At 39.1% G+C, this 12611-nt stretch overlaps 1 protein-coding gene across 2 annotated transcripts in view; it reads left to right on the forward strand.

Annotated features, from left to right (window-relative positions):
- Positions 1-6191, forward strand: part of KPNA3 (karyopherin subunit alpha 3) — a 94313-nt gene extending 88122 nt beyond the window's left edge. For both annotated transcript variants that reach the window (XM_023187314.1, XM_031934941.1), the window contains exons 16-17: positions 3028-3122; positions 3607-6191. In XM_023187314.1, coding sequence (XP_023043082.1) covers positions 3028-3122; positions 3607-3705 — 194 coding nt within the window. In that variant the 3' untranslated portion in view covers positions 3706-6191. The remainder of the gene's footprint in view (positions 1-3027; positions 3123-3606) is intronic.
- Positions 6192-12611: the final 6420 nt, after the last annotated feature.

Consider the following 12611-nt stretch of genomic DNA (forward strand, 5'->3'; position numbering starts at 1 on the left):
TCAACTTAGTAGAAAGAAAATTACTAGGATATGTTGTTTTTAAATGATCACTGTATGTTGCTTTTCTTTATTCACTATGTTTGCATTCCAAGAGGATTTTCCACAAGAGAGTAGTAGTCCATACTTTGCAAAAACTGGTTGTGAAGGTCTCTGTGTAACCTTCTAGAGATTGACAACATAGTTTTTTTTTGGAGACAGAATCTTGCTCTGTCACCCAGGCTGGAGTGCAGTGGCACAATCTCAGCTCACTGCAACCTCTGCCTCCCGAGTTCAAGTGATTCTCACACCTCAGCCTCCCAAGTAGTTGGGATTACAGGTGCATACCACCACACCCAGCTGATTCTTGTGTTTTTAGTAGAGACAGGGTTTCACCAAGTTGGTCTCGAACTCCTGACCTTAAGTGATCCACCTGCCTTGGCCTCCCAAAGTGCTTGGATTATAGGCATGGTCCACTATGCCTGGCCTGACATTGCATTTTAGGAAACACTAATACTTCTCTTGAAGTCACAGTGTATGACAGCAAATTAAGAGCCCTTGCAACCACTACATAAATTTTAAAGCTTTATTTAATCCAGCATTTCTTAAACTCCTTAACAATGAAACACTTTTGTGTGTGTGTTATTACCATGTAATTCTGTGGACTCCACTTTAGGAAATACTGTTCATATAGTTGGAAAAGGTTACTGACTTCTGAGTCACCTAGATACTTTGTTTCAATGTCGTAATGGTTCTTATGATTGCCACAACTACATGCCGAAGTTGTTACCGTGGCAGTTACTTTGAAATTTTAATGAGAAATAATTGTGATTTGACATGCTGTATTATTCTTTAGTAATGACATGTGAAACATGTTAAAATTGTGTTTTTAAATGTACATGTTCAATATGTACTAACATGTCTAAACCTTAGTTTATCATAATGTCATGTTTTAGATTTTACATTTCATTGACTACTTTATATGAATATTCTATTGTTTGTTTATTTTTTAAGAGAAAACAAATGCAGTAGGATCATAGAACACTCAGACCGGGAGGATTTCTTTTTGTTGTTGTTTTTTGGGTTTTGGTTTTTTTGAGACAGGGTTTTGCTCTTGTTGCCCAGGCTGGAGTGCAATGCCTCAATCTCTGCTCACCGCAACCTCAGCCCCCCAGGTTAAAATTCTCCTACCTCAGCCTTCTGAGTAGCTGGGATTACAGGCATGCGCCACTACGCCGGCTAAGTTTTTATACTTTTAGTAGAGACAGAGTTTCTCCATGTTGGTCAGGTTGGTCTTAAACTCCCGACCTCAGGTGATCTGCCCACCTCGGCCTCCCAAAATGCTGGGATTACAGCATGAGCCACTGCACCCGGCCGGGAGGATTTCCTGAGAATAAATTATTCCAGAGATTTTAAGGAGTCTTGTCCAAGGTCACAGAAGTAGGTTGTGATAGAAGCAAAATAAAAATCCAGATCTTCTTACTATTAATTCACTGCTCATTCTGCTTTTTCAATATTTTAAGATAATTAAAAATTAGCATTGTAGTCAGGTTCATAACCCAGCAAGTTTGAGCAACTTAGAGAATTATTACTCTTCAGCTTTTTATCAATATAGTTACTTTTGTCTATAGGAGTAATAATTAGGATACATATTAATATTTTATAATATTGTATAAAGCACTTTGGCAACTATTTCCCCCATTCTTCTGGTTTATTAGTATATAAGGAAAAAATGCAACTATTTTAACATAATCTTCAAAAAGACATTTCAAGGAAGAATATTAAAGTTTGAAATTGGTAAACTTGTGTATATGACGTGTGGAGTAAATACATTGGAAATATAAATGAAGGCATTCTATGGTATCTGTTCTGGAAATATTTTCCCCCAGGTTCATTGTGGCTATAGGACATAAGACCTCTATTCATTTTTTAAAGAAAGTTTTTCAAAATTTAAATCTTTCTCTTTTATACCAATTATAAGGTTCTAAAAACTTATTTTGTGGTTATATAAAAGTACTAACATTTGGAAAACAAAGAGAAAGATACAAATTACTTTATGAGGCAGTAAGATTAGTAAGATTGGCCGGGCGCGGTGGCTCACGCCTTTAATCCCAGCACTTTGGGAGGCTGAGGCGAGCAAATCATGAGGTCAGGAGTTCAAGACCAGTCTGGCCAACATGGTGAAACCCCGTCTCTACTAAAAATACAAAAAATTAGCTAGGCGTAGTGGCAGGAGCCTGTAATCCCAGCTACTTGGGAGGCTGAGGCAGGAGAATCACTTGAACCCAGGGGGTGGAGGTTATAGTGAGCCAAGATCGCGCCACTGCAGTCCAGCCCTGGGGACAGAGTGAGACTCCGTCTCCAAAAAAAAAAAAAAAAAAAAAAGGCCGGGCGCGGTGGCTCATGCCTGTAATCCCAGCACTTTGGGAGGCGGGGGCGGATCACGATGTCAGGAGATCGAGATCATCCTAGCTAACACAGTGAAACGCTGTCTCTAAATTATCCGGGCATGGTGACAGGTGCCTGTAGTCCCAGCTACTCGGGAGGCTGAGGCAAGAGAATGGCGTGAACCCAGGAGGCAGAGCTTGCAGTGAGCCGAGATCTCGCCACTGCACTCCAGCCTGGGCGACAGAGATAGACTCCATCTCAAAAAAAAAAAAAAGGATTAGTAAGATTATATTAAAGCAGTGTGGGGGAGTCAGTTCTAGTACTGTCACAAACTTGCCATATAACTTGAAATAAGTCTCTTTACATATTTATGCCACAGCTTCCCTCTGTCAAATGGATTGTTTGGGTGTTTTTTTAGACTGCCTGCCTCAGGGATCCGGGTACCTCATGGGCTTCTAAGAAGGAAAAAAATTAGTGGGATTCTGGTCCTCCAACTAGAACCAGCCCCGTGTTTTATCTGTTTTTTAGACAAATCACCATCTTAAATGGGGGAGCAGTGTGTTCTGAGTTCCTTAGGATTTCTCCATGATCAAAATGAGCATGGTTTTGATTAGTATCTCCTTATCAATTAACCAGTTATTTTGATTATTTTATTCTTACCAGGTTTGGAGAAAATTGAAGTTTTACAGCAACATGAAAATGAAGACATATATAAATTAGCATTTGAAATCATAGATCAGTATTTCTCTGGTGATGATGTAAGTAGATATTAAAATAGGGTGTGTCTTCATGTAAATGAAAACCTATACACAATGTAAATTTACTGAGAGTTTTCCTTTTATTACTAGGATGACCTGAGTTTGTACTGTATTTCTATTAGACATTCCATCAGTCACTTTCTCTTAAATACTTTGAAACTTCATTATAAGGTAAAGTTGTAAAAACAGTTCTTGTTTCATTTGTTATCTATTAACTAAGAAGAAATAGTAATTATGTAAGTGATGTATGTTCAGATAGGTTAAATAAATCTACAAATATAGAAACTTAAGGATGCAGTTTTGAAACGTGTTAAATTTTAAATTGTTAAATTTGTTACTAAAATTATTGATTTATCCGAATATTTTTAGGTGATTAAAGCATTCACATAGAATTATTTGCTAAGAGGTAAAAAGTTAATTCCATTTACATCATAATGTATGGTATCATAACCTAATAAAGATTTTTTTCTTGTTTTTTTTATAGATTGATGAAGATCCCTGCCTCATTCCTGAAGCAACACAAGGAGGTACTTACAATTTTGATCCAACAGCCAACCTTCAAACAAAAGAATTTAATTTTTAAGTTCAGTTGAGTGCAGCATCTTTCCCACATTCAATATGAAGCACCACCAGATGGCTACCAAATGATAAGAACAACAGCAACAAAAGGCTCCAAGACACACATGCCTCTTTGTTTTGATGCTTCTAAAGCAAGCCATGTCTCAGTCACTTTGCAGTTGCCAAAAGTCACTATCACATGGACTGTAAATGCATATGCATGATTTCCTAAACTGTTTTAGAACTCTCCTTAACAATCTCAACTACCCTATTTTTCCCTGTTCCCTGGTGCCACAGGCTGACAACTGCAGTCTCCAATTTAGAATAAATATTCCATAGTGGTGACATGTCAGCTGCCCACTGATACTCCTTTGGAAAATGGTGCGCTGTGGATCAAGACACTTTGGTATGATGCATATACAAGTTGGAAGACTAAAGAGGTGCAGTGTGATCTGAGCCTCCATCATTGTCCTCCACAAACATATTTTCATATTCTTTATGTGGAAGAATAGATTTTAAAGTACAAGCCAAATGATTTTCATTGGTGGAACTGACACAAAAAAAGTAACTTAAAAACAAGGAACTTGGTTATTGAATAAACAGATAAGTTTTAAAAAAAAAACTGTACTTCATCTACCAGTAATTGATGTGTTTATTATCTGCCTCAGAAGCCAGGGTTGGAGGAAGAACTTTAGATATGGATATTAATGCTTTTGCCATTATACCTAATTTTTGAGAACAGCAAGCCCTATTTGACCACTCTCTTCAGCCTGTGTGTTCCTGCTGTTTTGAAGTAATCAAATGCTGTGCATGGTATTTTACCTGAGCTGCAACCTGTTATGGACTTGAACTTCTGTTTAAGTTGAAAGCAAGAGTCCCTGACTATAAAGGAAAAACAGCAAAACAAAAAACAAGACAAAAAAAAAAAAAAACTACAAAAGTCTAAAATACCCATTGGTGATGTTTTTTAAAAAATCTTGCTTTCAGCTTTCAGGAGTTAATATTCTTTGTTTTAATTTGATAATTGGATATGGTTGATTTATATTGGGTTTAAACTGTGGAGCTTTCATGTTTACTGTAATTTAGTCTTAAAATATTTTTTACTTAGTAACCAGTGCTTTTGATAATGTGGTTGGCAACAAACCAGCAACTATTTAGAAGTGTCATAAGACTTCATTCTTTGAGTATTGGGAAAGTTAATTCAGATCCTACTCTAAAAGCATCTTCACATATTAAAAGATTCAGACAGGGATCTGTGTAGAGGAGTAATTTGCAGTTATTTAACATAAACCTGATTTGCAGTGATCTCTAAGTAATTCTGCAAAATCCTATTACTATGTCAAGTTATTGCTTTTGGTAAATTGTCTGGCCCAGTTATTAATGAAAGAATATGGATTTGAAAATTTTTAAACTAAATAATTTGTGCTGTCACAGAAATAGTATTGTTGCTCTTGTTTACTGGGTATAATTTCCCAATGCATTGATGTGAAGGGATAGAAAATCTAAACTAATTTAGTTATCCATTGGGGGGTGTATTTACTGTGATGAAGATGAGACAGATGCCATCAGAGCTTTGTGAATCAGCTGGGGTGTTTTCACTGATAAACAACACATAGCAGGTGTGCATTCATTACAAATATATGTATCTGCCAAGGTGGAGCCACTTTAAAGAGTGAGTTTTGTCTTGTATCTAAAGTGGATACAAGCGTATGTTTAAACTGCAAGATTTTTACTTGCTAGAGAATCTGTTTTAATATAGTGGTTTGGCCTCTGATTATTTATAGGTTTTATAAATTTTAGAATCAATTTCTCTTTAAGGTGGCTCAGATTTTTCAACTCTTGTGCACATAAAATTGAGTTGAAGTTCATTGTGCCTTTTTTTCTTTATCCAAATTTTGAGTTAAAGCTTCATATGGTAACTGCATCCTGTTTGGACACTATAGTCTAAATTTTTGAAACTGCGTGGTGTTCACTAAAAGTAGGAATAACAACGTAAAAGCTAATTAAGGTCACAAACTTCGGTGAAACCCTTAAAAGTCCAAATCTTCTTGATATTGTGAACTGTACCCCTTCCAGTTTAGTTTCTTCTGGACTTTCCTTACTTAACTGACAGTTACCTTTTAAAATTTGCACACATTATGATTAAAATTGGGCCTCTACTGTGATGATTCCTATTTCCTCTCATGTTTTAAAGTGCAAACTAACATTTAAGTGAACATTAGCATCAAGTAGTGCAGACATTTGTATGCATTTCCTTGATTCAATTTGTGACCTCACCAGTTTTGAATTGGAATTGCACCATTTCATAGATAAAGGAAACTAAGTATATTGCTGCACTTTTAAGTTTTCAAAACAGTGTTTAAAAATTGCATTGTTTTTATTTTTTTTTTAAACTCAGTTTAAAAAGACTAAAACGTTCTTTCAAAAGAGGCATCTAAATGTGTTCCTAATTTTGTATATGGGCTTAGGTTTTGTAACCAATAAAAAAAGCTGCTATCAAATATGATAAAACATTGAAAACTTATTTCTGAAAATAACTTGTTTTCTGTATGGTTAAATTTAAATTTGGAATTATTTTTAAAAAATCACAATGGAGGTAAATCATGAATTACTCTTTTATTGTATTTTAATATCTCATTCACACCATTTTACTGAACTAAACTGAAGTCTGTTCACCTGCCACAGTTAGCCAAACATTCACAGCAAGGTTTTGCAGCAGGAAAAAGGAGGGCATTTATCTGCAGGCAAGGCACCAAACAAGAAAAATGAGGCAGCTCACACTTAAGACCCAACCTCCCTCATGGCTTTACAAGCAAGGGTTTTAAAGGCAGGGGTGAATTTCAGGAAAGTATAAGTTACAGGCAAAATTGTACATCAATACACAATGGTTTGGCCTAAAAAGGTGGCCTGTCTTGAAACTCAGGGTGGCAGGGGGTGACTTATAGGTCATAGGTGAATTTAAAGATTTTCTTATTTGCAATTGATTAAGGAGTCAAAGCTTTGTCAAAAAACTTGGGGTCAGCAGAAAAGAATGCTAAGCTGCCCCATGGGCGTGACTTCCTATAGGCCCCTCAGGAAGACATTGAGAACAAAGAATGGCAGTCAGAGCTCAGTCCTCAGTTCCCCCTTCCCTGGCCAGTGGATCCATTTGGTGGGGCTCCAGGTTTCTGAAGAACAACTCAGGGACATATGTTAAGATGTTATCTTTAGTTTCTGTAAGGAACCAAATATCCTGTGACTTCCTTGCTTATTGTTTTAAGCTACTATTACTCTCTTGCTTATCAGGTTGCTTATTTATTCATAGGGCTAGCTAGGTGCCTGGAATTTCCCTTGAAGGAACTCAAAATTTTCCTTTATTTCCATGCTTGGGGGACACCTGGCAGGCCCTTAAGAGGGGTTCCTGCTCCATCTCAACTCTAACAAACTAGGATGATCAATAATAATGATAGATTTGAGACTATTTTGTGACAAATAAGAATTACCAAAATCTGTATTAGTTTCCTAAGCTGCCATTACAAAGTACCACAAACCAGGTGGTTTCAGACAATAGAAATATATTGTCATCCACTTCTGGAGACCGGAAGTCTGAAATCACGGTGATGGCTGAGCCAGGCTCTCTTTGGGGGCTTTCATGGGGACGATCCTTCCTTGCCTCTTCCTAGCTTCTGGTGGTTCTTGGCAATCCTTGGCATTCCTTTGCTTGCAGCTGCATCACTCCAGTCTCTGCCTCCGTCATCACATGGCATTTTCCCTTTGTGTCTCAGGTTTAAATACTGTAACTTAGAAAAAGCCCATTTTTTTGAGATGATGGTATGATATGACTTTCATGAAACAAAAACTCTTTAAGACCTGGCTAACCCTTGAAAACATGTGACTATGGAAAATAGTAATCAGCGCCAACCTAAAAGTTTTAACCTGTTAGGTAAAGTTATGGCACTAAGTGAAATCTTGCATTAATTAGAAGAACAAAGGAGCAGCCACTTTTGAGTGTAGAAATGTTTACTTTTGTATAATGCCACTTCAAATTATTTTTAAAATAAGTTGATATATAAGTAAATGTGATAGTACTCATAGTCTTGCCATCATTTCTTTCAGAAGGGTCGTCCTGAAGGGCATGGTTGGTGGCAGACACCTGTAGCTCCAGCTACTTGGGAGGCTGAGGCAGGAGGATCACTTGAGACCAGGAGCTTGGAAGCAGTCTGGGCAACATAGCAAGACCCCATCTTTTAAAAAATTCTATTTTTATATGAAAAGAAAATATTTAAAGAAGGGTCATTCATCCTTTCAGGGGCTTAGTTAATGCGGATAAACAAGTAAACAAGAGCAACTGACATTCACGAATGTCCGTTGTCTTACAGTGGTGGTTAATTTTAATGCTAGTTAAACTGGGGAAGTTTACTTAACTCTTGGGATGAAAGGAAATATAATTTCTGTATATGAAGCTGTGGGTATAAATGTTGTACTTGTTTAGATAGCTGAAAAACAGTGATAGAATGATTCTCCAAAAGTACTATATACAATGTGTGGGAAAAGGGATTTGGCGTTGCAACCTAATCCCACTGTTTGCCCATAAAATCCCTCAACTAACTTAGGCCTAAATTTTTTTTTGTTTTTTGTTTTTTGAGATGGAGTTTCCCGCTCTTTAGCCCAGGTTGGAGTGCAATGGCACGACGCACTGTGACCTCTGCCTCCCGGGTTCAAGTGATTGTCCTACCTCAGCCTCCTGAGTAGCTGGGATTACAGGCACCTGCCACCACGCCTGGCCAATTTTTGTATTTTTAGTAGAGATGGGGTTTCACCATGTTGGCCAGGCTGGTCTCGAACTCTTGACCTCAAGTGATCTGCCTGCCTCGGCCTCTCAAAATGCTGGGATTACAGGCGTGAGTCACCACACCTGGCCTAAATTGGGGTTTTTTAAACCCTGCACTATTAACATTTTCAGCTGGATAATTCTTTGTTGTGTGTCATCTGCCCTGTGCAATATAGGATGTTTAGTATCCCTGGGCTCTACTCACTAGATAGCAGTAGCGCCTCTCTCCTTCCCCAAGTTAAGACAACCAAAAATGTCTCCAGACATTGCCAAACATCTGGGGGCCCAAAACCATCCCTGATTGTAAACCACCATCCTAAATCAATTCCTATAGAAAACTCCACTCAAATGAGACAGCCTAAATCATGACTTTCTTGTGTGAACAGTCCCAGGCTTTCCTCAGATGCATAAGATGGAAAAAGGAGACAAAATGTGTCTTTTCTTCATTCTGAGTTTTAGGAAAAATTGGAGGCAGGCCTAACCTAATTTCCCAAATCATATGTAGGAAACTCCAGGTAGTACTGAACACCTATTTCAAGGGACTTGGGATAACGAAATAGAAATATGGAGCAACTAGTTACCTCTTAAATTTATCCTGTGGCTAAAATACAGGATTGTAAAACAATCAAATGTGTTAATTGCCCAAATCTCAACAAGTGTTTTTCAAACACTTCTAGGTGAAAATCTCAAAAGTTATCTAGGGAAAACTGGAGTTGGAAAATCATAGCATAGTTTGAAGATCACTTCTTGAAGCATTGTTGAGAGATTCGCCCCATCAGAAAATTTAAAATCATCTATTAAATTATTAAAAACAGAAACTATGGCTGAGCCATGCTATAAAGAATTCTCTGCAGGGAATTTCTTATATAGCATCCCCCTTCCCTACCCTAGCAAATTGCCATACACCTTGAGGAATTCTCTTAAACTGTGGTACCCAAAGATGCATGGGGCCTTGTGCCAAATAATGTGAGAAGCCATAAGATAAGGAACATCTTCGTGGGACAGCAACTTTACTAGGTGGTAAGTAAAAGTTTTATTGGTAATACAAGCCAAAGTGTTATAAAGTATACATTTTACATATTTTAAACATAAAATCAGATTTTTGAGGCAGGGTATTTTATGGAAACATTTCCTACAGGAATAAGAAGAGCTTGAGAAACAAGGTACTCATGTTGAGGGAGCTTTGTTATTTATTGCCTAGCTTTGCTTCCTACAAGATCCTTTCTTAACCTGGGTGCAGTGGCCCACAACTGTAATGCCAGCACTTTGGGAGGCCAAGGTGGGTGGATCGCTTGAGCCCAGGAGTTTGACACCAGCCTGGGCAATATAGTGAGACCTCATCTCTACAAAAAAAATTTAAAACTTAGCTGGGCCTGGTGGAGCACGCCTGTAGTCCCAGCTACTTTGGAGGGTGAGGCTGCCATACACCTGAGCAGAGATTGTGCCACTGCACTCCAGCCTGGGCCACAGAGTTGTGAGACCCTGTCTCAAAAGAGAAAGAAACTTAAATATCCATCATTACAAATTAACTGTTTTTGATTGGGAGTAGAGTTTGTTATTTCCAGATAGCAGAGGAGACTTAATCCATTTTTTAAATCAGCTTTCTTCTTCTACCCGAACACACCTTGCATTTCATCCATTCTCATAAAAGTCATTGCTGGACCTGGTTCCTGTCAGCTTGAGGCACTCCAAGGATTCCAACGATAAGGAATGTGGTGTGACTGGTTTCTGGGTACTTTGGAATGAATGGGAACATTCCATTATCTGGACATTTGATTCCATTAATGTGGGGGGATTCTTTCAGTTATTTTACCAGCTTCATCATAATTAGATTTGTGATCGTCACACCCTCTTTATCATCAGCTCTCTTTGACCCAAATCGTTAGGCATCTACCCCTTTTCAACTCTAAATATAAGAATTAATTTCATATTTAGCCTAGTTTTATTCATGAGATCACAGTCTACATATGTATCCTTTCGATGTTTTCAGTCTTATATAAATAAGAATTCTGACTAAGCCTTTAGAAACATTTGAATACTAGGCCGGGCACGGTGGCTCACACCTGTAATCCCAGCACTTTGGAAGGCCAAGGCAGGCAGATCACCGAGGTCAGCAGGTTGAGACCATCTTGCCTAACACGGTGAAACCCCATCTCTACTAAAAATACAAAAAATTAGCCGGGCGTGGTGGCGGGGAGGTTGAGGCAGGAGAATGGCGTGAACCCAGGAGGTGGAGGTTGCAGTGAGCCAAGATTGCGCCACTGCACTCCAGCCTGGGTGACAGAGTGTGAGACTCCGTCTCAAAAAAAAGAAAACAAAACAAAACTCGAATACTGAATACTCTGTCTTGTACCAGGTACTATGCTATGGCACAGGATACTTGTAAAAATAACAGGAATAAAAAAATGACAAGTTTTGACAAATGTTAGAAAAAATGAGGTATACAATGATATACATAGTAGAGGAAATTGGCTACTGAGAAAGGTGATAACCAGGCTAATGTTGAGCCCTTAGAAGTGCCAGCCAAAATTTTCACTGTGGTGAAAAGGCAGGAGTTTACTGGGCAGATTGACTGGAAAAGCTTTCCAGCAATGTAAGAGTATGTACAAAGCCTTGTGAGGAGCACCATGGGGCATTTGAGGAAGTGAAAGAAAGCAAGTATAGCTAGATGAAAGATTATAATGGGAAGGATTAATAGGGGAATGGGAAAGGGCTAAAGAGATAGGGAGGGGCCAGACCCCATAGTCTAGTAAGTCATGAAAAGGATTTTGGTATTCTATATGGAAAATCATCAAGCAAGAGGGATAACATTAATAAAGATCACTAGTTGGTAAGGCTAAGGACAGGAAATGTCCTTTGGATTTAGTGACGTAGAGGTCGCTGGTCACATTGAGTGAGTGAAGCACAGAGACGAGATAGTGAATAGGTCCATGAAATGCATGGAATCAAGAAATACTTGGCTGCTGAGGAGGAGCTGGTGATGCCAAGTTTGGGGAGAGAGAAGTATTGGGGATGATTTCTAGGTTTCCAGGTTATAGTAACTGATGAGTGGAAGTAACATGAGATAGGAAAGAGAATCAGACATTGGGGTGCAAAGTGATGAGCTCAGTTTGGGTTGTGTTGAGACATCCAAGTGACTGTCAAGTACGGCAAGTTGGAAATAGTGGTCTGGAGTCCAGAGAATAGGACCAGGCTAGAGATTGAGTTCTCTGCCTTACCTTCATTAAAGCAGAAGGTAAGGATGAGACTTCCTGGATCTGGGGTCTGAAGTGAGAACGGCCTAGGACTGTGTTGTGGAGCTGCAGTAATCACTGGGCATTTGTAGTGGAAGATGCACTTGCAGAGGAAACAATGGCTAAGGAGGCTGTGTTCTTAGAAAACCAAAGGAGGCCGGGCGCAGTGGCTCACGCCTGTAATCGCAGCACTTTGGGAGGCCGAGACGGGTGGATCACAAGGTCAGGAGATCAAGACCATCCTGGCTAACACGGTGAAACCCTGTCTCTACTAAAATACAAAAAAAAAAAAATTAGCCGGGCGTGGTGGTGGGTGCCTGTAGTCCCAGCTACTCGGGAGGCTGAGGCAGGAGAATGGCGTGAACCCGGGAGGCGGAGCTTGCAGTGAGCCGAGATCACGCCACTGCACTCCAGCCTGGGCGACAGAGCGAGACTCCGTCTCAAAAAAAAAAAAAAAAAAAAAACCAAAGGAAAAATATTTCAGTGCTGTGATGCCGCTCAGAAGTAAACTAAGAAAACGAACTGCTCTTTGGGTTCACTGATGTGGAGGGCAGTAGTCACCTTAGTGAGAGCTGTATCAGTGTGATACGGCAGGAACTAGAGTAGAAAGGACTGAGGAGCAGGGTAAAGACATGAAGACAGGGGATCTGATCAGTTTTTTCATTAAGTTTCTATTTTGCTCCAAAGGGGAGGTGGGCAGCATGGTCCCTAACTAACTGATAAGTTAGTTACAGGACAGGATCCAGAGCATAGGTGGCTAGATTGGCCATACTCAGTCGCCAGTTATTTAACTGAGCAGCTAGTAGTATATGCCAAACTCTGTAATAGGTGCCAGGGATACAGCAGTAAAAAGGTAGCCACAACCCCTGGCCTTGAAGACTTAAAATT

The sequence above is a fragment of the Piliocolobus tephrosceles genome, chromosome X (genome assembly GCF_002776525.5).
Source record: "Piliocolobus tephrosceles isolate RC106 chromosome X, ASM277652v3, whole genome shotgun sequence".
Lineage (NCBI taxonomy): Eukaryota > Metazoa > Chordata > Mammalia > Primates > Cercopithecidae > Piliocolobus > Piliocolobus tephrosceles.